The sequence below is a fragment of the Sceloporus occidentalis genome, unplaced genomic scaffold, assembly GCF_023333645.1.
Source record: "Sceloporus occidentalis isolate IW3139 unplaced genomic scaffold, rSceOcc1.0.p SCAF_13, whole genome shotgun sequence".
In the NCBI taxonomy this organism is placed as follows: Eukaryota; Metazoa; Chordata; class Lepidosauria; order Squamata; family Phrynosomatidae; genus Sceloporus; species Sceloporus occidentalis.
In genome coordinates this window covers 16384081-16411653 of record NW_028316993.1, presented here as the reverse complement: position 1 = coordinate 16411653, position 27573 = coordinate 16384081, and the positions used below count along the sequence as shown (strand labels likewise).

General features: G+C 42.0%; 1 protein-coding gene across 3 annotated transcripts in view; it reads right to left on the bottom strand.

Annotated features, from left to right (window-relative positions):
* Positions 1 to 341: 341 nt before the first annotated feature.
* LOC149305079 (sodium/hydrogen exchanger 1-like) overlaps positions 342 to 27573 on the bottom strand; it is a 75654-nt gene continuing 48422 nt past the window's right edge. Inside the window, exons 2-13 of one of the 3 annotated variants that reach the window (XM_089479424.1) lie at positions 25119 to 25579; positions 21433 to 21683; positions 17901 to 18118; positions 16154 to 16356; positions 14829 to 14918; positions 12982 to 13052; positions 11881 to 12054; positions 10305 to 10419; positions 9396 to 9497; positions 8409 to 8481; positions 7041 to 7065; positions 4780 to 4896 (exon numbers count right to left, since the gene is read on the bottom strand). In XM_089479424.1, coding sequence (XP_089335550.1) covers positions 4881 to 4896; positions 7041 to 7065; positions 8409 to 8481; positions 9396 to 9497; positions 10305 to 10419; positions 11881 to 12054; positions 12982 to 13052; positions 14829 to 14918; positions 16154 to 16356; positions 17901 to 18118; positions 21433 to 21683; positions 25119 to 25579 — 1799 coding nt within the window. In that variant the 3' untranslated portion in view covers positions 4780 to 4880. Of the gene's footprint in view, positions 4897 to 7040; positions 7084 to 8408; positions 8482 to 9395; positions 9498 to 10304; positions 10420 to 11880; positions 12055 to 12981; positions 13053 to 14828; positions 14919 to 16153; positions 16357 to 17900; positions 18119 to 21432; positions 21684 to 25118; positions 25580 to 27573 lie in introns of all 3 variants that reach the window. The other 2 variants (XM_089479425.1, XM_089479422.1) reach the window with 2 other exon arrangements.

Sequence of the window (27573 nt, the reverse complement as noted above, 5' to 3'; positions counted from 1 at the left end):
CCTTAGGATCACCGTAAGTCGGAAGTGATTTGAAGGCGTACAACAACAACAACAACAACAACAACAGGGTGCAAGTGCAATAGACTGTAAGGGGAAATGTGAAGTCAAAGGCTTTCAATAACTGGCATCCACAGTTTTTTTGTGGGGTTTTTGGGTTATGAGACCCTGTTCTAGAAGTGTTTATTCCTGACATTTTGCCAGCAGCTGTGGCTGGCATCTTCAGAGAAAGATGCTGGCAAACATCACAAATAAACTCTTCTAGAACACGGCCTCACTATGTAAGGGGGAAATGTTAAAAATGAGAATAGCTGGGGGGAAGCTGGAAGAATCCTCACAAGCCATTAAAAATTTAAACATTCATTTATTAGAATATTTATGTAAAAAGACTCTCTTTACACATTTTTTTATACAACAGTTTTCATTGCTTTAACGGCTCCCCGCCAGAGACAAGAGCGTTTGTACATGAACACACATACAGGCTACTGGCCTCTACTCAGCCTGAAGCAGTGAGCACCGGAAAGCTCACAAAAAGGTAGAGAGTGCGCAGAGTCGTGGAGAGGGAAGGGGGCAAGCCAGATGGAGCCCCCTTTCTGCCGCTCAGCCCCTCTCTTACCTGTGCCGCTTGCAGAACCTCCCCAACGCCGGTGGGGACAAGTGTGCTAGAGGAAAAGGTGGGTAGGTCTCTGTTCGGATGGCAGGACAGACAAGCGCACACAGAGCGATGAACGGGCCAAGGCTTAGCCCTCCGGGCTGAAGAACAAGAGAGCGAGCCCCGGATCGCTGGACAAAGAGAGCGGCAACTTCACAACACCATTTTGCGCAGGCAGACACTGTATGGCTAAAAAGGCACAGCGCAAGGGAAGGGAGAAAGGAATGCCTCCCTTTTTTAAGGGCAGGGCGGGAGGGCAAAGCCAAAGATCTAGCTGGGCAAGGGTCAGCAGGCCCCAGCTTGGCTCTCAAAGAGGGCACACTCCTTGGAAAGAAGTCTTGAAGAATATCAAGAATATCCAGAGTTGGACTCTAAAGTGCAAAACTGACGAATATATGCAGCCCCCCCCCCCCATCACTCTACCTTACTTTCCAGGCCCATGCACACAATGTACACGTGTCCTTAAAAAAAATTCAGATGTTAAAAAAATAAATATGATTAGCTGACTTTGGAATCCGACTGAGAGATCAGAATTTTGAGGTAGGACAGAAATAGGGTCCTACTTCATTTGGAAAAGCCAACGATGTTGCACTCTGTGAAGCTGGGGTGGGCTAACTTTGGAGATCCAGGAGTCATGATTCCACCTCCATGATCCAACAGAAGTAACTCTATCCTCCTCAGAACAGAAAATGGCTGGACGTCTACTCCTAGCTTCATGGGAGGAAGAAACTTTGGAGAGACACGAAAGAACACAGCAGAACATGTTTTAAAAAAGAATCAATGGGAGGCTTCTACAAGTGGTAATTCTCTTTTGGGCACAGGGGAGTGCATGGCCAATTGTAAAGAATTATGAGAACTGTATTGTAAGGTTCTCTACCTTTGCCCTAAAGAGGTGGTCTGTGTCCCAGAAAACCACCTCATTGGATCAGGCTTTTCTCCCCATTCCACGCTTCTCCCTCTTCAGGTACATGGAAGCAAAAGGGAATTCCTGCAAAATCAAAACATCTTTGGCTAAGGGCCAAATGACACATGGTACGGTTAAACTGTTTGCAGATCATGCCAGGGTAAGGGGCATGACTGAATGCTTTCCCATAAATAAGAATTTGCAAACAGAAAATTAGCATGGCACATGGCAAAAGCTAGCTTGGAACCCTAACCTGGGGGAAATAGAGTCAGTTCGCTGGTCTTCATGCTGCCCTTAATATATTAATTAAAAACACAATGCTGATATTTATATCAGTGCTTCCTAAACTTTAGTCTTCCAGATGTTTTGAACTTCAACTCCCAGAATTCCTGACTCTTGGCCAAGCTGAAATCTGGGAGCTGAAATCCAAAATACCTGGAAGGTCAAAGTTTGGTAACCATTGCCCTAAATAAAGCTCAAGTCATCTGTTTATACTCTGAAGGTGACGTTTTGTCTTTGTGGCCCACCTCTAGAGCTTGGAAATAATATGTTTGCTGGACAATAACAACTCCCAGAATCCTCAAGCCAGGGTAGCTGGGAGTGCGCTGTCTGAAAAAAGGAACTTTTCTAAGTTCTGGCCAAAACCTACACTCAAATCATCTACAACTCCCAGATGATCCCTGCCATTACTTCTAAAGGTGGATTTTATTCTGGTTATAGACTAATTGATGGCACACCTTAATATATAAATCTGATGAGCAAGAACTGAGATAGAGTTCAACATCCCAAGGTAATGAGAGTCTGGGATTCTCAGAAACCTAAGACAGTGGTGGAAGGAGAGATGAGGAAGAAGGAAAAGCTAGGTTGGAAAAGGTATGAGGAAGTCTAGCACCTTCTACAGTACGGAGGATGTTAGGTGGGGTTCACAGGGATGGCAAGACAAAATACCTGAAGATCCAAAGCTTGCACAGTCCTTTTCTACAGAAAGATAATGCCCATTGTGGAGGGTGCTATGAAGGGCAAAGGATGGAGTGAAAAGTCAGAAGCTGTTAGGCAGGCAAGAAGTGGAGTTGCAAAAGGTTTGTAAGAGAATGTGTGTCAGAAACCAGTTACAAAGATGCTCTTTTTGGGACAAGTGCAGACCTTGGGGAAGCTACCTTTTGGATCATAACTCCCAGAATCCCCCACTGCCCATGCTGGCTGGGCAATTCTATCCATATGTCATAAAGAAGAGGCAACTGGCTAGAATAACATCTTCTTTGGACCCAGGCATTGCTCAAAAGGCTAAGGCGCAACCCAACTACCGAATAAATTTGATGCTCTCAGAGTATAAGCCTAAAAGAAAAGAGAAAAACAAAAAAATAAAAACTTTTGGCTAGAGAGAAACATAGTAGATATGCCCTGAGAGCAGAGACAGTGAGCTTCTTTATTAACATCCCATTGCCCTTTTGTGGAAACATTTACCATCTTTTAAGAGAGAGATTCCCTGCCTTTTTTAAAAATTATAAAAAAAAATGAAGCAGCAATTCTGTATGTACAACCATGTATTCATCTTTGGTCAACAAAATGTTCACTGAGTGCTTCTTTTAAAAGGTTATTTAAATCATAAGGAGAAAGAGTGGATAACTCCAGGAAAGGGGATTGTGTGGAGTGGTCAGCAGAGAGAACATATGATCTACTGATTTAGATATGGGCCGCTGACTTGTATATGAGAGCCATGCTTCCTCTCAGGCCAATTCTACCCAGATAACCACTATATCTGGAATAAGATCAACCATCAGGGCTGCAAGACATCTACGGATCCATCCTAGAATCTAGCAAACTGCTCATTTTCATTTCATTAATTAGAAGGACAGGAACAAGAAACAGTAGACAAGAACGCACCAAGAGACCTTAGGTTTGGAAGTTCAAAAGGCTAGAATAACTTATGGCTTTATGAAAAGTTTTTTTTAAAAAGAAATCTCCAAACTCTAAAGCTTGGAATGACATCTGTTCCCCAACCCAGAGTGTGAAAAAGTTACTTTTTGTGGATGCCACTGGTCATGTGGCCTGAGAGATTGTGAGAACTGTCATCCAAAACAGTCGCTTTTCCAAACAGAGCTCCAACCATCGCCCAGTTCAGAAAGCTGTGTCGGACAGTGTGGCATTTCAAATGAGGGTGAGATGTCGCAGTGCTGAACTCCCTATAAGCTGGAAGTGTGATTTAGAAAACAGCAACCACAGCTATCAACTGGGCTTGAAGCCCCAATAACACAGAGAGTCCATAAACTATTTTATGGGAGGAGCTGGGAGGTCTCTTAGTGTTAATTCCTGCAGGTGACAAGCTAACGTACAGGTATTACGTTAAAGACAAACTCAAAACCCCATGAAATTCTAGTTTCATGATTTGCTTCAAACATATCTCTCCTGTGACAATCAATCCACAGGAAAGCAGAAGAGGGACTGGGCCAATGCAAGTTTCTACGAACCCCTGATGTAAAATGAAACGTTTCCTTAGCTTTTCCAGTGTGTTTTGGAAGGGTGTGTGTGCGTGTGTGTGTGTGAAACAGCAACAACCAATGAACCACCACCAAAACTGGCTCTCTGAAGTGCATTTGGATGGTTTCACACATCCAAATAAAAGCAGGTCTCTTGCTACTGTGGGAGGAGGCAAGAGCAGCGGAAAACACACCCTTATCCTGGCCAAGACATTCTTTCAATTCAAAGGACAAGTCGATTGGGATGACCTCTAGAGCTGTCGCTTGCTTCACAAAGCTGCCCAGCTGGAATGAGATATGTTCTGCTTGGGGACAAGCTCTCACAGTCTAATAAAGTTTCCAAAATAAAAAGAAGGAAAAAAACATAATCAGAGAGAGAGAGAGTGACTGAAGGGGAGAAGGAGAGATAGAGGAAGGAAAAAGCAAGAGAAAAGGAGAGCATCCGTGATCGATATGTATGAGAGAGTTGTCTGTGTTTGTGTGCACGTGCAGGAAACTCCCCCCTACAAGTCAGGTCTAAGTAGTGCATTTTAGGGCTCACTGCCCTTTGGGGATAAAGGGCTCCCCCTCCTCGGGGTCCGGCCGAGGCCCAGGGTCACTCAGGCATCGCATGATCCGTTGGTTGCTAGGGCTGTCGCCAGCTCCAGGGGTGAAGACATCATCCGTACCCGGAGAGGAAGGCTCTTTGGCTCTCATCACTAGCCCTTGCTCATCCTCGTCCTCTTCTGGGGACGGCGGGAGGCGGCTCATCCCCTTCAGTGCCTCGTTCACCAGGTCAACAGACTCCGGAGACTGTGGGGAGGCAGGGTCGATGGTTATGATGGGGAGATTCTCCGAATCTGGCTTGGGATCATACGCTAGAGGGTCTGGAAAAGGAGAAATAAGATAAGCACCACTGGAAAGAGAAGGAGACAAGAAGACTAAGACTAGCATTTTCCAAATGCCTGACTCCCAAGGAGCCTCCTTTTTAACTAAAATTTTGTGCACAGACATTTAAAATAAGTTGGATGTTTGAGGGTAATAATCACTGATCTTCAGAGGAGGTGCCTTTTCTTTCATTTCCCCCCAAAGGAACTGTGGGGACATTTGAATTTTAGGAGTGTGTATGAGGCTAAGGCACCCAATTCCATCTGACCCTGAAAGCTAAGCAAGGTCAGCCCTAGTCACTACATGGGTAGGAGACCACCAATGAATACTAGGTACTGTAGGCCATATTTCAGAAGAAGGAACTGGCCAAACTAGCTCTGAGTAGTCCTTGCCTAAGAAAACCCTATGAAATTCATGGGGTCACCATAAGTCAACAAGTGACTTGAAGGCACCCACATAAACACGAGATCCTTCACATTTTGCAAATGTGGACTCAACGTCATGAGACACCTTAATTATCTGAACAAATGTGAAATACACTTCACAATCTTGCCTATTTTTATTGGATGTCAGTTTTAAGGTTAGCTTCAGTGTACAGCCTTGTTCTTGTGATTCTGAGAAAGTCCGATTAATTAACTTCTTGACTGGATGGTGCTGGAAGATCTGATCCTTCCACTGATGTCCCAAATGTTTGTTCATTTAATCAGGCAGAATGAAAACTTTCAAAAAAGAAAATACTGCTCAGTCTTGGGAAGGAGAAAAAAACAACACTGAACTGTTTTGTTCCATTCCAAGAAACACAAATCAAGATGATGCTGGAATTGTTCAGATTTTCCCATGAGAAAAAGTAGATCTTGGAAGGGGATGAATTGGGAACGGGAGACCTTCCTACTCTTTCCCATGTTTCTGCATGAATTCATCTGGGCATGCTTCTTTCTGTTCAGCAGCTTGTCCGGAGAAGAAACAGGGAGAGGTTTTATGCCAGTTTGCTCTACAAAATGTTTGAACCTGATACAGATACATGCATACAGATTTTAACAGTCAGCAATGATACACAGATCTAATTATCTTTGTGTATTTTGTTTGAGAAACTGTAATGTTATTACTGAGGCTATGTCAGTTGTATTCTTTGTTCTTCATAAATTAATTTTCTTTTTAAAAACACTTCTTTTGGGCTCAACATTCCAAACACCAAAGTCTGATGAAGGACACCAGACTCAAATCAATTCAATTAGGAACATTCATGGCCAGATTGGTGGATCAAACATTTAACAAGCACCATCCTCTAGTCTACTTTGTGTATTTGGTATGAATGCATGAAGAGAAATCCCAGAACATGCCCAGATGTTTCACCACCAGATGATGACTTACATGCTGACCCATGTGCCCATCTGACACACAGCTGGCATCAGTTGCACTGCATGGGTATATGCCCAAAAGATTCCTTCCTAAAAGGATCCAATCCCGGATACATCAGGGCTCACGCGAGGAAGAAAACTGTTGGCACATTCATCAGGAATACATGACTATAGTCGTTTAGGTATTTTGGGACTGCAACTCCCATGGCTCCACACTGGCTATGCTGGCCAAGGTTGATGGCACTTGTGTGACAAAAATGTCTGGAGGGCTATTGGTGCACACTTCAGTATACATCCACGCACATATAGGGAGCATAATCTTCAAATTCATGAAGATTGCATGTCAGCTAAGGTAGCGGCCAGCATGCAAGAGTCCACCAAAGAAGTGGGAACTGACTGGTGGAGAGAAGATATTCTCAGAAGTGCTTTTACAAGTTACTCATGGATATTATTGGGTAGAAATGACTCCTCTGGGTAAGTAATGCTGGAGCCCTTAATTCTGTTCATTTTTCAGGCCCATGAGCAGTTCTCAGTGGTAGACTGGTGGGCCCTTTTAGCACACCATCTGGGAAGTTACAGAACTAGGCAAATACAAAAGGACACAGGACCCCACACTGTGTTCAAAATGAAGGGTGATTGAGGAGAGAGGAAGGGATAGGAAACTAAGTAGGTAGAACAGCTAAGCTGGGATGCAGCTAGGATTCATTCTTGGTTTAGAGGGGAAACAGGCGGGTGGGTAAGCTTGTACAGACCACAGCAGGGATGGCTGGGTTTGGTTCCATTACCTGCTGAGAAGGAGTAGCAGCAGTCCTAATTATAGGCAAGGGTCTGATTAAAAGAAAGCAGAAAGGCAAAAGAAAGCACTAGCAGGAGAAGCCATTCTTTATAGAGATCTAAGGCCCACCGTATCCCTAGTGTAGTGGGGGCGTTGTTTCACTCTCAAGATCTAACAATGGGATATTCTGGGTTGAAAGAAATGAATCAACCAGAACATTTTGGGATAGGGACCCATTTGCTTCCTTTCCCTAGATTCAACAGGATTTGTCTGTTCTGCAGGTTTCTCTAGTGTGGCGCAACATTTTGCCACTCCTTCTGTCCACCTGCAGCATGTGGCAGTATAGATTCTTAATACTGGGGTGGGCAACTATGTGGGGGGGGGGGGGGGTCAGTGGTCAATCCCCTTTGACCTTCCTATGAACCACACTCACACCCACAGAAAGACCAAATACCTCCATTTCCCTCTGCAGTCCCTCTTAAAATGGTGATAAGAATTGATTGTGTTACTTCCTGTCACCATTTTGAGAGGGAATTCAATGAAAACAAATGGAGTTATTTGGGGAGGGGGATTGTGGGGGTAGAAGTATTTTTTCTGTATTCTCACCTGTTTGGGAGGTTTTCTATGTGGTTTTGGGATAAAAGTGGCCTGAAAATCATGCCAATCCAAAAAACAAAACACACATTGGGGGGTTAGAGGCTGGTGGGAAGCTTCAGAGGCTATAAAAGTAGGATCCAGAGGCCACAAGGAGCCCACAGGCCACAATATGCTCACCCCTGCTTTACTACATCATCATCATCATCATCATCATCATCATCATCATCATCATCATCATCATCATCATCCCATTTATAGACCACTTTTCAAATTTCAAATTAGTTAAAAATATAGATAACTTAATCATAGGCTTTTCTCTCAGAACTGTCTACAATGCTGAGCTTATGGTGGGAGTCATGCAGGATGCATGCAGCCCTGGAAAGGCTCTGTGTGATCTCTGGATCCCCTTGGATCCCACCCCCCCAAACCCCTGATACCCTGAGAAAGTGTTTCACCTGAGAAAAACTATTTTTCAGACACCCCCCCCTCCAATATTACTCAATGGGATCTGTTTTCAACCCCAAGTTGTGAAAAATTGTGGCATCATGGTGCAGCCCATGCGGAGTTGGCAGGTGCTGAAAATGGGCCCCTGACTCTGAAGTATGTCCATCCCTGCATTAAAATCAAACCCTGTGCAATATGAACAATTACGTTAAGTAGTACAGCAGTACTTGAACAATTATGTTAAGTAGTACAGTAGTACTTAAATATTTATTCCCAAATGGTCTCTGTGAAATATTGTTTCTCATTTCTGGAGGTCATAAGAGTCCCTTCTTCTCACCTGAGCCAATGCGCGCCCTTGACATGGTCGGCGAGTCAATTTTGTGTGCTGGCACTGTCAGATAGTTGTTGATCTGAAATCAGAAACAGATAGATTTACTAGAGGCACTTCCACCACCACAAAATGTTGGTGTCTCTTCTCTGATTTCCCCCTCTCTGTGATGAAAATAAGGCCATCCTCCTTTGGTCAGGCTATTTCACCCTCTTTTCAAAATGCCTTCCCTCCATGCATTCTGCCACACAAAACTGATCCACAAAGGGAAAAACCCTCGCCCTGGAATTTTGCTTCTCTTCATTCAGTTTAACTGCAGTGTGTACTTATCAATGTTTTATCTTGTTCTATTATTATTAATATGATACACAGGCATAAAGCAGACTTAGGCCAGCATATGTCACTAACAGGTTGCCAGACATTATATACCAAGTGAACATAGCAAAACAAGAGGACAGAGATGTCTAGATAATAAGCGATTCAATTTAAAATGGACAACATCATTTGGCCATGCCAACTTTGCCTCTGACCCTGCCCACAACTGGAATATGGTTTCGGAGACATTTTTCAGGCTGGAATTTGGTCCTTGGGCTGAATAGAAGGTTCCTCACTCTGATAGCTACAGAAATTCATCCAATTTTTCCTTTCCTTCAACCCTCCAACCATTCACTTGAAAGCATCCAAAACAAAGCTTGAAGAAGTCATTTAAAAAACAAAACAACTACAGCTTCCAGAATCCCAAACACCAGTAAGTTCAATGCTGGGGATTCTGGGAGTATCTTTCATAAATTAATTTCTCCAAGTCTTGAGAGTTAAAGCCTGGAAATATTTAGTGCATAATCAGATTATGGCAACAAAACAAAGTAAAAAGTGTTAAAGGCAACTGCTGAAACATGCCTCAAACTTGTCAGTCACTGAGAAGGAAGGCCTTGGGCTACATTCCCACAAGCTATCGGCATCCCTTTCAGTCTAAATCCAGATTTGCCATCATCCCACCTTCTGTTCCAGCTGCCGAGCCTTTTGCCTCCTTAGCAACATCTGGTTCCAGGCTTCTTCATAAGGATCTGCCACCAAGGTGTGTCGATTATATGATCGTAGCTAGAATGAAACTCAAACAAATCAGACATGTATGGCATGTGTACACATATTTATATGTACAAAAACTCACCTGTCTGAAAGGAGAGAGCTATTTATGGCAGATCTCAAGGGAATTAAACACAAGTAATGTTTAGAAAAGCAGCAGCAGTGAGTTGGAAAGAGCAAGCAGGTACAACATTCAGCCTTCCAGATGATGACAGACTCTAACTTTCACCATCACACCACTGAAAGAGAGCCGGTCAACAAGGCCACTGTTCAGCAATTTTTTTCTGTAAAGTCTCAGGTTGCACAGATCAAGAAATCCATGTTGTACTGGTTTCTGTTGCACATGCTTTGCTGCTTCTCTCACTCAGGATATCATTGCTCCAGACACAAATTTTGGTCTCTCTTGCCTGGTGACCTTACATTCCACTCAACCCCACTAGTCCCATCACTGCTCATTTTTTAGTCATCTTAAAGGCATTGGTGGCAACTTATGGCCTCCAGATGTTTTGAGACAGCACCTCCTATGAACCGGACACTACTGGCTGAGCAGGTGACTAAAGCTGATGGAGTCCAACAACATCTGCAGGGCTATATGTTTCCCAGCCTAGATATAAGGTCTTGCATTTGTCTGGACAACAAAACAATCATCCATTTGTTTTACCATGAGCCCAGATTGCCTGTTAACTCACAAAATGTTGTCTGGTTGTGAGAATTAGCCTCTGTTTAGATTAGGGTTATAGGAAAACCCCATGAGAAGGAACACTGGAAATACTCTGACCAGTTTTTCCAGACCACGGATGCTAATAAGGTCCTTTTTCTTACCCTCTGCCTGGTTTTTTGCAAGTTGGTACGCAAAATCTTCCTAATCTCTTCCTCCTTGTCCTTTGAGAGAGCTGGCAGGATGCGTTCCACCGGCAAGGTTTTTGGGTTGATATTCCTGCAAGATTCAGAGAGTAGCAAAAGGTCAAATGAGACAATATGTTTCAGCCTGTTTTTAGAAGAGAAGCTTATCATAGAATGTGATTGTCCTCAACTGTCTATCTTGCATTTGGCACGTCTTGTTTTGTGACTCATCATCACAAAGTAAACATGGGCTTAATTTGAAGTTTGATCACATATTCCCTGCAGTTAACAATTTTGTCTCTCAAATGAGTTTTCCTCCAAGAATATATAGCCTTCAGCAATCAGACTTGCTAATTCTGAATTGCTGCAGGATGCATATTCCCAGGGGGAAAATACAATTTTGAGAAAGAAAACATGCTAACTGAAGAGAATACACACCTCTCTCAATGTCTCATTTGACCAAAAGATTCCAGCTACAAGAAAAACATAAGATTCCCTAGTGTTCCTAAGCTCTTTTTACTAGCTTTTTATATTATTCTTGTACACTGTCCTGGTAAATATCACTGAAGGGCAACATACACATATTTTAAATGAATAAACCTGACTTGCAGTGTACATGTATGGATAGGGTTTCTGATGAATTGCTAACCTGGAGTTGTATCCAGTTTCCATTGCCCAAGATGGACCTGTGCTCTCTTCCACTACTTTCTCTGGGCAACTTACCTTCAAACTAATTCATTCTCTATTTTTGTTTCAAAGCTTCAGATTCCCCAAGGCTCCAAATTTTGTAAACAAAGCAAATTACACATGACTGAAAAGTAAAACTGAGATCCGGTATGTGCTTGTAAGAATTAAAATGTTTGGACTGGATCCTGGGACATGTTCTAGTCCCTAGTGAATGGACTACTCAATTTTTTTCAGCCTGATCTAGGCTCATTGGGTTGTTGTGAGAATAAATAAGAAAGGAGAAGAGGAATGTTCTCCACCATGAATTCATTGGAGAGATATTAACATAACTAATGAAACAAACAAATATCAAGGAAATTTAATCCTTCTGAATGAGACAGATGACACAGTGGCTAAGCTATGAATCAGGAACTACCTGCTTCACATCTCACCTCTGCCATATACTCACTTAGGCTGCGTCTGCACTGCAGAAATAATGCAGTTTGATACCACTTGACTGCCATGGCACAATACTATGAAACTGAAGTTTTGTGAGACATTTACCTTTCTCTGTCGGAGAGCTCCAGTGCCATAACAAACAAAAATTCCCATAATTCCACAGCAATGAGCCATGGCAGTTAAAGTGGTGTCAAACTGCATTATTTCTACAGTGCGGATGCAGCTTAAGCAGTGTATGCTATTATTCTCTCATTCACTGCACATCTACATCTGTAAAATCAAAATCACAATACCAACTAATTTTACAAGTTTGTTGTTTTGAATTAGGGCAAAACCAATATGCACAGAGTGCTCTGAATCCTGAAAATCACTCCATCCACCTCCATAATGAATCAGATTCAATCTTCTATGTTCTCAGGATGGTACTCACTGCATGGAGACTGTGGAGACGGCAGAGGGGATCTTGCCCATTCCTCCGCTTTCCACCAGCTCAATGGCTTGTTTCATCTCCATCTTGTGATAAAAGGCAATTAGTTGGGGCTCTTTGGATCTTTCCCCGGCAATGAGGCACTTCTTCACGTACTTCTTGTTGAAGCGGTTCAACCTTGGCAGAAGCAAAACGATGGTGGGGGGAAGCAGAAAAGGAGGGATTAAAAAAGAAAATAGCATTGTTTGTATTTATTTATGTATTATAGACTTTATTGATATCTCACCTTTTTCCCAAGACTGGGACACAAGGTGGCTTACACATTAAAAAGATAACAATTAAAAACATACAAAACGTCAACATTAATTGGATTGAACTGTGAATGAAAAACTAAGACACCAGCCAACCTACTGAGGTGGGATCTAGTATCCTTTAGATATTGGACTAACATCTCTTTCGCACTACATAATTCTAGCACTTTGATACCACTTTAGCTTCCACATGGTTGGTGTTCATGAGAGCCAGTGTCTATTCAGTCTTGACCTGTATGTATTTATTGCAAGGATTTTAATCCCTCGTTTACTCTGAAAAAGTCTCCCAGAGTAACTTCTGTATAGAGTATGAAAGCTTACAACATAAAAGACATGACACAAAAGAGAAAGGGAAAGGAGAAAAGGGGGAAAAGATGTAAACATAGAAACAGCTCTCTCTCTTTTTACGCAGGTTTTTAAGCCCTTGCAAGTTTACAAAATGTCATACAAAAGAAAAGGAGGAAGAAAGGGAAAGAGGTAAATACAGATTTTTCCTCATTGTTTGTTTTTAAATCAGGTTTTATTGACCTCCTTTGTGCTGAAATGATTATCTCCTCCAATTGTCATTCCCCTTTAATTTAAACTCCAATATGAATTACTGTTGTGGTTTGAAATATATTGGTAACATTGGTGGTTTGAAATATATTGGTCTACCTATGCTGCTGTTTTAAGTGAAAAGCCTTTAGAAAGTAGCTATATTATACAGATAATATACTCACCTTTAAAAATATATTTTGAAAGGTATTTTTAAAACCTGTTTTATTTATTTTTTTTCTGAATTACCAACACTTACTTGTCTTTCCAGTGATGGTGACCGTAGTGGCCACATATATCTTCAATCCCCGTCAAAAGATGATCCAAGAACTGTATAAACAGAAGGAACATACGTTTTTCTTTTACTGTACACCAACTGCATATCCTATCTCACTTTCTCCCACAACATTTAAGCCAGGCCTGGGAACTTGTGACCCTCCAGAGCTTGGTGGACTGTAATTCCCATCAGCTACAACCATCAGAGAAGTTTGATAGTTCAGACTGGTAGTTCAGTAACATCTGGAAGGCCACAGGTTTGACACAGCTGACTTAACCTGGAACATGCCATACAAAGAAAAATATAAAATTTCCCCAGGAGGCTGTTGCAAAACGTAATTGCCTTTGGGTAATGCTTCAGAGCAGGAACGGTCAAAGCCCAAGTCTGCATGGGGCCCCAAGATGTGTGGTCCGCACTACCATAGTGACACCACATTTATTTAACTCACCTTTTGCAGTAGGTTTTCTGGTCTTTTCGTAGTACTGCCTTTACCCATGCCATCCCAAGGCATGAGCCACTATCACTGCAAGTGCATCGCTCTAAGGTCAGAACAAGGTGCCCAGCATTGTTAGCATGACTGGGCACCTTGTTCGTGTCTCAGAGTAACACTCCTGTAGCAGCAGAAGGGCAGGTGGCTTGGGACCATGCAAATGAAGGCAGGGTCATTGGTGCAAAACAGATTGGAGGCAAATTCGGGGGTGTTATGAAAGGTATAAATGAGCCCTCAGACTCTCTCCATCTCAGAGGATGGCCATGACAAACCTCCTCTAAACAAGAAAACCCCATCTTACAGTTGCCAAGAGTTGGAAACATGGTGTCACCAATGCAATCCCCAAAATAACTGCAACAACATGAACCTAAAGAAATAACACTACAGTACAAGATACTGAAGAAATCGCATTCTGTATTTGCAGATCTGGAAGACAAAAGACTAACTTCTCATCCAGGAGACAAAAAGCAACTTCTGCCACTAACAAAGAGTTCTCACACTCAAACCTGATCAGGCATAAAACCAGAAAACTGGTGTGAGTCCAGTCTAACTGATATCAGGGGCTTCGGTCACCCCACCTCCACTGTCCGCCATTGCTGAGATATCTGGAATCAAACTGAAACACACTTCTGAGAATGCCCAGATTAGGTGCAGTGCCAAGGCAGGACCATTGGTGGCAGGAGAGTCTTGTTCCAAGCATTGCTTGGTTAAGTCAAGCAATGGTTAAGTCTTGGGAACAGAGCACAGGAATAGATTTATGTGGAAAACATCAGACTGTTATCAACCCTCAAACTACTACATCCCACCAACTCTATATGTGTTACTGTTGTTGTGTGCCTTCAAGTTGTTTCCAACTTATGGCGATCCCAAGGCAGACCTATCATGGGGTTTCTTGGCAAGTTTCTTCACAGTGGGTTTGCCACTGCCATCGTCTGAGGTTGAAAGACTGTGATTTGCCCAAAATCAAATTTTAAAAGGTTTTTTAAAAGGGATTGATAAGAAAAATTGGAAAATTTCTCCCAGAACAACTTTTAAAATGCCTTTAAATGTCCTTTAAAGGGAACTTTTAAAAAATAACCAATTAAAATAACTTTACCTGTTGCACTAATACAAAGTAAGTGGTACCACTGTTGTGTTACGTTTGAAATGAAATTCTGTTATGCCATAGTTACAAAAAATGGGAGGAATTAGATTACTTGTAACATATTCCTTTTAAGCTCTGGAGAAGAGATATGAAGAAAAGTACTGAAACAGGTCAACAGAGCAGTCTCTGAAGTGCATGGGCGCATACACAAAACACACACAGACACATCACCACCAAGGAAAAAAGAAGCATTACCTGCGTGTGGATTTCCTCATTGATGGACCGCTTGGTCTCTTGCTTTTTTTTCACCGCAAGAAGGTCCACCAAAGGACGGATGGTCATGCCCTGTGAAAAAACAAGCCTGGTTAGATTCAGTAGGCCCTTAACATGTCAAGTGTTTGTATGGACCCATTTTGAGTCTTCCTCCAGTTGCACTTGAAGCATCATCCTTTCTGATTTATTTCTCTGGCTCCTCAGAAAGCCAGCAAACTGGCTAAACTCTGCAATTAAGGTTTCTAGGAGTGACTGGTATCTAATGCCTACATCTCTTCTCTAGTTCAGGGGTAACCAAGATATCAACAAGACTGCCAGATACATGAATATGAGAATCTCCAAGACAAGTCAGGAATCATATTGAGTACATAAATATGGTTGTCAGACTGAAAACTAGAGAAGGCATCGGTATCTTTAATGGTGGACATTAAGATAGTCATTCTACACAGGCTTGTATATGGGGTTGCCAGTGTGAAAATGGAGATGGCATCTGTCCCTTTAATGGTTGTGCAGAAGGGAATTTCTGCTGGTGTCGCTTGTCACACAACTAGCTAATAGGCAACACCAGCTGAAATTCCCTTCTGCACAACCATTAAAGGGACAGATGCTATCTCCATTTTCACACTGGCAACCCCATATACAAGCCTGTGTAGAATGACTATCTTAATGTCCACCCATCTACTATGCAGAGGATAAATAATAGCACCGTCATCATCAATGAAGGTTCTTCCTTCTTCCAGATCATAGTTATTCTGTACAGCAACTTTCTACATTTACTGCTACTTGCTCCAGCTTCCAATGTAGTAAAGTTCTCAGTATATTGAACTGGGATCTGGGAGAGCCAGGTTCAAGTCAATGCTGACCCATTAAACTCGCTTTAAGATAGTCACTCCTTTAACCTGAGCTACCCTATCGGGTAGTTGGAGGGATAAAGTGTGGGACATGTTCATAACTTTGCCCTCATTGAGAAAACGAGGGATAGAAATGTAATAAATATGAAAAGAAAAGAAAATGTCTAGCATTACAGGGAATAAACTGGTGCAGAAAGCTTTTCCTTTGGGTGGGAGTTTATTATTGTTCTTGTTGTTTTAATTTTATCACTTTTATTGTTCTGTTTTTATTTGGGGGAAACCCAAAAAATGGCATTCTTCTCCTAAAAAGAAGGAAAGACAATAAGGCTTCCAGACTATTCTCCCACCTCAATATTCTACCATCTCCTTCTGCAGCAGAAGTAGGTCAGGCTTTGTCCGATAGCTGTGACCAGGATCTCCAGAGACCTGGCACAGAGAAGGGCCATGAAGTCTCACCTGCACAAAGACTGTGAAGAAGATGACCGTGATGATGGCCGTGAGGAACATCTCTCTCATATGGAAATGCTTGTAGTCAAGGAGGTAACCCAGGGAAAAAGCAATGGCCCCTCTCAAGCCACCATAAGCAATAATGAACTGGTCCTTCGGGGTCAGCTTCACAATGCGGAATTTGTTGATGAACCAAGTCAGCCCCAAGACACCTGAGTATGAAAAGACAAGGAATGTTGAAAACTACCCAGATGGCAAGGCTCCATAGGAATGCATCAACACTTGTACTTATTCAAAATGGCCAAATTTCATACAAACAAGAAACTACCACTATGAGATGTGACAAAGTGCTACTATTTGGTGCCTTACCTCTCTCTTCCATATTGTCAAAACCATGAGCAGCTCCTTTTTAAGAGACTGCTACAATCTGATTTGAACAAAAGGCAGGGAGATACTGTACCAGGTTTATGAAGGCAAGGAAGAAATTTGGCAAATACATGCAGAAACAGTTCAAGGAAACAGCCTTGATTGGTATTATGGAGGAAGAATGTTACTGGCTTTATGTCAGCTTCCAACTTCGGAAAATTCCTTTTCCTAACTCCAAAGTAAGTTGTAGCATAAGCTTGCGTAGACTTGGTCTACTTTCTCAAATGCATGGAGTAAACATTCATCTGAGGAAGTAGACCAAGTCTACGCAAGCTTATGCTACAACTTATTTTGCACAGTTAGTCTCAAAGGTATTATAAGATTCCTATAACTATTATATGTATTATATATAACGATTATATGGACAAGACAGAACAGAACACCTTCAGTTCTTAATATAGTTAATGTACTCAGACACTTTACTCACTATTCTGGCCCTTTTCAAGCTCACATAGCTAGACACAACTTGGAAAGTTACTTCTAAAATAGGTGAAAACACAAAAAAAACCTAACTTTTTCTTTCCCTCTCCATACTGCTATTCCAGACTAATATGGCTATGTCTCTGAATTTTTGCATCCTTGTTATTCAAAAAAGTAACTACAATAGTTATGGGTTTTGTTGGAGCTATCAAGCCTGTGGAGAAAGACACACCAGAATAGTGAAGAAATGCGCTCCTCACAGTAGAAGTAATTAAAAGCAGTGACAGTTATATTGCAAATGGGTTAAAATTATCCCTTGCTGTGTTAAAGCATTATATAATTTAGATATGCTTAACTGATTGCCAAATGGTATTAATTGAAATGTGTTATTTGTGACTAATTACTACCAAGCGGCAGGCAAGAAATCTTCCTTCCCATCCATCATTCATCTCTGCACCTCAGTTCCTCATCAAAAACTACAGGTGTGACAACTCTCAATTTAGCTTTCGCAAATGCTTTTCCAAATCAATTCCCCATTTTCTTCCCACCACTGTTTTGTATCTGGTTATAAGACCCTAAATTCCCACCCCACATTGAAATTCATATGCCTTTTTAATGTGCATTTGTTTTCCTAATGCCTGGTTATTTATACATTTGACGTAAGCCAGGCATTTTCCTTCATTTCTTTCACTGACATGTTTGTGCATACGTAACTCAGCTGTATCCATTTTTAGCCATTCGCATTTTAAAATATGCTTTTGTTTTGTGCACTCTTCGTTTCTCCATAGCATCCCACAAGCCTTGAAACTGTACAGTTTCTCAAGGCAAGATGTATTTCTTCTTGCAACGAGTCTCAGCAACTACTTTTATCAGAACTGTTGAAACTAACAAAATGATTTTCCATTCCTACCTAAAACCCGGGCAATCAAGCAAAAAATCAGGGTGCCAATGACAAAAGTCCAGTTCCAGTGATGTTTCCCAGCTACAGTGGAGACACCAAGGAAAATAAAGATGAGAGTCTCACTGACACTGCTCCACATCTTCAGGAAATATTTGATGGTAGTGTGGGATTTATGGGAGATGTTGGCCTCCACGTAAGGGCGCATCACCACCCCGGCAGCAATGAGCCTGCAAAGGAAGAAGAAATGTGCTCTTGAAAGCCACAAAAACCACAGAACAGATCATTAATTTATTTCTGCAAAGCTTTAGAGTCCATATTTCACAGCAGCCATTGCCAAATGAGAAAAGAACAGGAAGAAAGGGGTCAAAGGTTCCAGGGAAGATCACATGTTTGGCACATGTTAAAAAGTCCCAAGGTGAACCCCTTACATGTGTGTGTGCATGCGCATGCATCTTCAGATCACCCATCAACTTAGGGCAGCGCCATGAATTTCATACAATTTTCTTAGCCAAGGAATACTCAGAGGTAGTTTTGCCAGTTCCTTTCTCTGAAACTTTGCCTATATCATCAGGTATTCATTGGTGGAATCCCATCCAAGTCCTAACCAGGGCTAGCCCTGCCTAGCTTCCAAGATCAGATGGGATCTGGAACCTTTAGGGTGTGGCCCTGGCATAACCTGGGCTTACCCTAAAGTACCAGATCCCATCTGAAGAATTTCTCCCAGGCTTGGTGACATGGGGTGGAATTCTGACCAAAACAAGAGTAGAGTATACCAGTGGGGGCTCATAAATACATATATATTACTTCAGGACTAGCATCTGAATATATCAAAACATCCAATTTAAGACAGCCATATACCTTGGTCACCCCAACTGTATGCAGGTGAGTGAACAGGTTTATGGAGGGCAGATGAAAGTCTCAATTCCTTCTTCTGCGCTCAGCACAGAATCAGCAAAATAGTTGCAGGCTAGTACGTTTTATGAACTTATTCACAAGGCTGACTTAAAATTAGTCATAATGCAAAGAGGGTTAGAAGTAGACTGGCTCATTTACACATGGGGTTATCATTCAGTGATAGAACATGCACCAAGCCAAAAGATCCACTGAATCAACAGGATGTGTGTAAGCTAGTCTCCAATGGGACCCAGGTGCTTCTGCCTCATTGCAACTCCCCCATGCCTGAAATCCAGCTTCTTTCCTTGTAGATTCCAAATTATGCAGGCAGGGGCCATTGTTTCCTTCTTTGCTGATAGTGCTGACAATACTGGACTTGCAAGCAGCCAAGACCAGGGATGACTCACTCATCAGACTTAGCAGGGATCGGTTGCTAAGTCAGACCCGAAGAAAACAGGGTTACAAAACAGGAGGACAGGCCAGACACTTCACTGAACCAACAGAGCACTGTCTTCTCACAAACGCATGTTTGTTTCATACACAGACAATGGCCCTGTCTGCACGGGCCAAATGCAATGGCTTCCCCCCATTTGCATGGAGGCAAGATTGGACATCGCACAGCCCAAAGTCCAGCTCCGGTGCAAGCAGACCAAACAACATTTGGCCCACTCAGCCCTAGAAACAGGTTTTACTCCTCTTACCCCAGATTTTAATAAGTTGTCAGTTCTGAAGCCGGGCAGCTGTTTGAAATGTGTCCCACATCTGCCATTGCCATCACTTGTTTGCTCTGAAGTCAGAACAAAGGTGCCCAGCCATGAGACCATCTCTTGGCACGTCGTTCTGACCTCAGAACAAAGTGACCCACAGTGGCAATGGATACGATAGGAGACTCAGCAGGATCTGTGTGTGGTCAGCCACCCAGTTTCAGAAAGGAAGGCTTTGCAATGGATGAGGGTTGAGGCAACTCTGAAGGCAGGAGTTCTAGGTTGCCTCATTCCAGTGCAGACAGGGCCATAGTCTACATAGGAAAGATTTTTTTACATCTCTGCTCCTGGATCACTTTATTTCTCCCACTGTGAAGCTGATCTTCAGTCTTGTCAGTTCCAGCCTATAACTCCCAGAATCTCCAGGCAACATGGTATGGATGCAACATGTAATGTTCCCCCCAAGCTTTTCTGTGGATCCACACTGCAGAACTATAGCAATTTTATCCCACTTCAACTGCCACTCTTTCAACCCATGGAATCCTGAGATCTGTCATTTGATGCAATACTTAGAATTCTCTGCCAGAGAACTTTAATGTTATATAGTTCAAGGGAATGCAGTAGGGAAATGTATTTAATTCCTCAAACTGCAAATCCTAGCACTCTATATGATGGAGGCACACCAGTAAAACTGGCACTGAAGTGCTGTAATTTTGGAGTGTAGTTCCATTCTTAATTTTAGGAGGATTGGTGCAATTGTTTGGATATAGTACAAACAGGATTCAGGCCGAAGTAATCAAAGCTCTCTGAGTGCTTACGGAAATTATTATTAGGATTAAATATGACACAGGTTTTCATAGGCTGATGGATGACTTAGTCTGTGCTATTCAACAGAATGAAAGGTTGTCAGATTCACCCAGAATGCACAAATTGTACAAAAATGCTTAAGAAGAGTGCTTGGACTTGCTTAATCTGACCATTGTATTTTGTTTGCAGAACAGACCCTTTGTTACTACAGCAGTTAAAATGGTCATTTTTATTTCTTTTTGCACTCATGTATAGACACACACACACCCAAAGTCACACACCAAGTTTATAGCAAGGCATTAAAGGGTTGCATTTTCCCCAGAGCTATAAGCCAGAAGGAAAAAGAGCATAGTTTAGTGGCAGAGCACATGTTTGGTATGCAAAAGTTCGCAGGTTCAACCCAACCTACCTAGGTAGGCTGGGGCAGACTCTTGTCTGAAATTCTGGCAAGTTGTTGGTGGTTAGTGTAAAAAATACAGAATTGGGTGGACCAAAGATCTGAGTATCAAACATGTTTCTATTTAAAAGCATGTAAATGTTAAATTTATATTATCTATTTCGAGCATCCGTGAGACAGTCATCTACTTATCCTGCCGCTATGGCACCAAATGTGGGGGTTCCCACTCATCCCACTGCTGCCAATCTCATTTGCAGGTGCTTAAAATAGCCTGGACCCAAGCCATATAAGGCTTTATAGTTCATCACCAGTCCTTTGAATTATGTCCAGAAAGAGACCAGCAGCCAAGAGTTGCTCTGTTTGCTTTTCTTCTGCCGGCAGGCAAAAACTTTTCTTTTCAAGCAGGCTTTTAATATGTAATTGCTCCCAGAGAGGCTTCTTACTGGGGTGTTGCTTTGGTAGGTTTTTAATGGTTTTATATTTTCAACTTAGTATTTTACAGTTGTTGGTTCTTTTACTTTTTATATTAATGTGGTGTTTTAATTGTGTTTTAAAACTGTACTGTTTTATTGCTATTGTTTTTAAGCACCTTTTGTGAACCTTCTTGGGTCCAAGTTGGGAGAAAGACAATGTACAAAATAAATAAATAAATAAATAAATAAATAAATAAATAAATAAATAAATAAATAAATAAATAGGAGTTGTGTACAACCCAACTAATTCCATGCCCAATACTTACGACATGATGCCAGAAAGGTGGAAAAGTTCAGCCGACAGGTAAGCCATGTAGCTGTAAAGAAAGACGAAGAGGGGTTCGATGACGCGGATGTGGGAAGTGAAGCGGGAGGTGAAGGCGCCAATGACGCCATAGACAACTCCAACAAAGACGCCGCCCAGGGACACCACAAAGAAGCTCAGAAAACCAAGGATGATGTCGGTAACGGTGATTCGGTCAAATGTGGCAAACTCCTCAAAAAGATGGTAGAGAACCTGGAGCAAAAAGAGAAACAGAAGTATCTCAGCCCATGGAAGCACACTGGTCGGAGGCTGCCAAAAGGCATGCTGATGTGGAAGAGGGGAAAATCAGTTTCACATAAGGAAAGGAAGAAAAAATGGATCAAACTGTAGCATTAAAAATCAGCATAGCATTTACCCTGCTGAGCATAAAACCTGTTCAAAACTGTTACCCTACAATCATCAATGCAAACAGAGACTGAACAGAGAGACCCAGTCAGCAACTCAACCCCATCATGAAGGAGAGTGAGATGGCTGCCCTGAGCAGAGGATTTGGGTCATGATGGAAGGGAACCAATTGCTATTACTTTGTAATTACAGGCTGAGTCTCTCTTAGCCAGAATTCCAAAATCCAAAATACTCCGAAAGCCAAACCTTTTTTCATCGGTGGCTGAGATGGTGACATCTTTGCTTTCTGATGGTTCGGTGTACACAAAGTTTGTTTCATGCACAAAATTATTTTAAAAATATTGTGTAATGTAATAAAATGTATTCGGTCATTGACCAGTATAAAAAATATTGTGTATAAAATTACTTCAAGCTACATGTGTAAAGTGTATACAAAACATAAATGAATTTATTGTTTGGACTTGGATCCCATCTCCAAGAAATTTTGTTATGTAAATGCAGATATTCCAAAATCCGGAAAAAATCCAAAACATTTCAGGTCACAAGCATTTCCGATAAAGGAGATACTGCCAAGAATGAGGCGAGTGGTTTACAGGATTTTCTGCCTCATCCATCAAAGTAATTTGGCTGGGTACTTATGCATCTAGACTTTGGTGAGTCCCAGGCACCACTTGCTGTTGTGCCTCAGGCAGCAAAATTATTTTCTTATTTCTCTGTAGCTGCAAAAAGATTACCCTCTTATTCAGCTAAAATGCTGGTTTAAAATATGCAGTTGGTTAGGCAGTTAAAATACAACGAGAACCCTAGACAGGCCATAAAAATGCAACAGCGGGATATATAACACCATATGTATTATTTCGATGTATTTCAGATTGTTTTAATTATAACAGTCCTTGATAAGGAAATCAACACTAAACATACAATACAGTGTTTTATATAATACAGTACCTGTAAATTTGATAAGCATGCCATCTACTCCTTCATCCAAGTCATTGATAAAGATGTTGAATAGCACTGGGCCAGACAACAGAAATTAAAATATACTATTGTCATCATAAACTACCAAGGTCAGCTGAAATCATTTTTCTGCCTGAGGTTAATAGCAAGATCCAGCTCCACCACCCTCGGTTCCACATACAGAAGCAAACTGGACTGGCAGTTGAATCATATATGAACATGGTCAATGGAACTGTGTTTGCATTTTGATGGGCAACTTATTTCTAAGTGATAACACCCAGAGAGAAGGAAGAACTCAGTAGAGGGTCTGGCAGGTTAAAACAACAGTCCTGTGGCATCTGCAAGACAAATCAATTGTATTGTCGCTACTTTCTAATTCTCAAACCTGCTTTGACAACCTGGCAACCTTAATCACACCTAAAGACAAAAAGTTAGCTTGAGATAGAGTTGGACAGCTAGTAAAAGACCATTTTGGGCCCCCAGGAGATAGAGCTTCCCCCAAATAAACATCCACCAAGTTTTTGCCCTTTCTAGGCCATTTTAGTCTCAGAATATAGCTTTTTTCCCCAAGAAAAAGTGATCTATAAGGCGTATGATTATGGACTAGACATGCCATTGATCTCAACCAGCAGGGTTCTGTTTACAGTGTTCTCCCCTGATGTGGTCATGTGGCAATCTGAAGATGTGGAAATGTTGCCACCGTGGCCAGTAGTCATTGATTCAGCTTGCCAGAGGCCAACTAACCACAATTAGTCATGACTGAACTGTGCAAGAGAAATTTATTCTGATTCTGGAAAAGGAATGGGTGTGTCATTCTTAAGGTTGCCAGAGTTAAAACTGGAGATGTTGTACTGTTGCATATAGGAGGCATCTTCAGCAGATGTTGCTTGTTATCTGGGTACATGGTGACAAGCAACATCTGCTGAAATTCCTTCTTCTACATAACTATTAAAGCTATAGCTGCTGTCTTCAGTCTAGCAACTCTTTTAAACCACAGTACATCTCTTGGGCCACAGGGTCAGGATGCTTTAGCACAAATTCATCATCCCTTCATGCTCTTTCACAGAATACAGAACAATGTGATTAAAAGGTATTTTTTTGTTTTGTTCTCTCTGGCCTTTCAAATGTATGCCAAATGGAGGGTGGAAATCCTACAGCAACCATCTGAAAGCTTGGCTTGAGTCTAGGCTATCTGAAAGACCTTATTTCCTGCATAAGCACTAAGATTTTCAGGGGAAGGCTTTCACTCAGCCCCACCACCATCACATTGACTTGGTGAGGACATGAGAGAGAGCCTTCTGGATGGCTACTCCTACCCTTTATTATTATACTTTATTTATATAGCGCTGTAGATTTACACAGCACTGTGCATAGAAACCATAAATGGAAATGGATTTCCTATGGAAATCCCTTCCATAGAAAGCTAGGTTGGCTCCTTCCCTGCTTTCCTTTCACCAGCAGGCAAAGACATTTGTATTTAAGAAGCTTGTAATGTACAGTAGGCCCTTGGTATCCGCTGGAGTTTGGTTCTAGGAACTTCTGTGGATAACGAAATCCATGGATGTTCAAGTCCCATTAAATACAACGGCATAGTGAAATGGTGTCCCTTATATAAAATGGCAAAATCAAGGATTGTTTTTTGGAATTTATATATTTTTAAAATCTTTTCAAGCCTTGTATCCATGGATAACAAATCTGTAGATATGGAGGGCCAACTGTATAAGTGGGGTGGGGTGGGGGTTTCAACTGGGGATGTTTTATTTATCTATTCTCATTCATTCAATGGGTCTGCTCTAGTTAGGACTACTTACAGGATTCAAGCCTAAAACTGCACCTTCTTTCCTAGCTCTGTCCAGTGGCTGGACACTTTGGCTGCAATCTTGCTATCCCAACTGCTGACTGGCCAGAGGGCATTCCTGGGTGCTGTCCAGTTGTCATTATGCAATCAGGGAAAACGTAGTATCCTTTGTTTTCTGGACAAAGGCAATAAATGTTTCTAGTTCTCCTGTCGAACATTTGCAGCTAAAAAGCACCTGGACTGATACATCCCACAGGGGCACAACTACACCCAGGAATTATCTGGATGCCATTCTGCAACCACAACAGACGCAATGCCTAAAGAGGTACTTGAAACATCCTTGTGCAATGCCTCCAAAAGTACTTACGCTGGCATAAATGGGGTCTACACCAGTGTAAAATACCATCAGGACTCTAGCCAATACTGTATATTGTCTTATCTTAAAACAATGAAACCCAGAATCCACAACCCAAGCCTCATTTTTTCTCACGGCAGGGCTACTTCTGCCAGAATTGCTTTCCACTCACCACAGTGACCGCATCATTCAGCAAAGACTCTCCAAACACCAAGATGTGCAAAAGCTCGTTGATGTGGATCTCCTCAAACACAGCTAGCACAGCAACCGGATCCACCGCAGAGATAATGCTGCCAAAAATCAGGTTGGCCAAGAGGCCAATGTCTGTTAAACCAGTGCCTTTAATCTGGCAAACTCCATACAGCAGTGAGCCCACGAAGAAAGCATTCCACAAGGTGCCAACCACGGCAAATATCAAGATGGTGCCCAGATTCTCTGTGAACTGGCGCAAGGGCAAGAAATAGCCAGCGTCCAAGATGATGGGTGGGAGAAGGAAGAGGAAGAAGACGTCCGAATTTAGGATTGGGGGGTCCTCTCCCACGGCCTTGATAAGCCCCCCAACTAGCAGTCCTACGACAATGAGTAAGCAGCTCTCGGGAACTATAGTGGAAATGGTCGGAATCACATGGAACCCTGGAAACAGAAAGAGAAGATGCAAAAATAAACATTTGAATAAACTATTATATTAAAAAAAACAGCACTAACTTAAAACAGTTCAAAAAGCTTTAAAATATTTACAACAGGAATCACAACATAACATGTCCCATTAAGACTGTGTCGAAGAAGTTGTCACATAAGTCTGCAAAAGCTTATGTGACCACTTCTTGGTGCTACGAGATCCCTTTGCATACTGATGTTCTAGACTAACACAGCCAATTCTACCTCCCATTAACAGAGCCCTCTGCAACAACCAGGTTAGTACTCCAAAGCCTAAGTAACTAAAAATGTCTTTGCCTTCCAGAAGAAGCAGAGGGGTTTGCTTAGCATCTTGTGGAAGAGAGTCCCACAGCCTCAGAGCAGTGACTTGAAATGGGCCTCTCATATGTTCATGCCAAACATGACCAAGAAAAGGCCTTCTTTGAAGATTTTAAAACTTGGGTAGGTTCATATAGGGAGATATGGTATTTCATATAGTTTGGGCCAAAGCCAGAATTCTCAACAGGGAGCACTACACACACAGTGCAACGTTTCATTGCAGGTCCCAGAGTTGTAGAGAGCGAATTTCAACCCACACTTCATCTCTCCCAGAATCAAGGTAAGGATTTTTCTTATCTGTCAAAATGCAACCATGCTGTTTAGGGAAGAAGAAAGCGGGTAGGCACAGCATGTTCTGTCCTTTAGTTCTCTGGCAAATGAACATTGATCATGAGAAGGCAGCAATTTTTAATCAACACCTCAACTGCTTCCTTCTTCGCTGCTGAACTGTTGGGTGCATTCGACCATCTGTTCTGGTTGCAACCCACTGCGCTGTAAAATATATTGCATTGAAACCCGTGTGTCCATTGTGTATGTGAAAACACACACACAGAGAGAGTTAGTGACAGTCCAGTTGGGATGCTTATCTGTAGAACCTGAAAGAGTTAATTGTTGGGCTACAATGCCCAGAAGCAGACTACTGGATTCTGGGAGCTGTAGTCCAAAAAGTTAACTTTTCTTGATGCAAAAGCCTTCAATAGTGTGATATAAGATGTGGTGTTAGGGAATGCACGTTACAGGGGACAACGCATTTTTACAGTGGGCATGTCCTCTCTTCCAGTAGGATTATAGCAATTTCCACTGACCTCAGTGTCCTGTAGAGCTTCCTAAGTAGTAAAGCAAGATAAAAATAGGCACCTGCAAATTTGCTAAGTTCGTATAATGTATGCAGCTCACAGAATTCAGCTTTCCTTGATGAAAAACCATAATAAATTTTAGCAAAGAGTACAGGCTGCTGAGCCCAGCTGGTGCTATGCAAGTATTCTGTATGTATGTGTGCATTTGTGCCTTCAAGTCGCCTACTGATCTATGAGGCCCCCATGAATGTTTTCTTAGGCACGGACTTCTCAGAGGTGCTTTTGCCAGTTGCGTCCTCTGAAATGGAACCTCCAGCATCTGGTATTCATTGGTGGTCAATCGTCCAAGTACTAACTAGGTCTGACCCTGCTTAGCTTCCAAGATCAGACAGGATCTGGTGCCTTTAGGATATTTATACTGCAGAAAAAACACCAAGCAGCAGACCTAGAATGACAAATGCATAGCCCAGATTAGACTGCATTGCCTGGATGCAGCAGAAACTCTCATGCCTGGCTCCTTTGCAATGACGACCCAACTGTTCTGTCCTCTCTTTACCTCCTATCCCACTTATACACAACAGACAAAAATTCAGCGGAGTCATCCAAGGGCAAGTAAGCAGTGAGTCAGCAGTTTGAGACAGAAAATATACACACATTGGCGTTTTTCTTTTTAAAAAAAACCAAAGTAAAGAAGATCAACACCAGAAGATGTGGCATATTTAGACATTACTATTACTGGTGATGCTGCTAATATTATCATCATCATCACCATCAGCAGCAGCACTATCATGTTGTTACCTTTCAGCCATCAAGGCTCCCAAGGTGATACACAACAAACACATTTTAGAAACAATT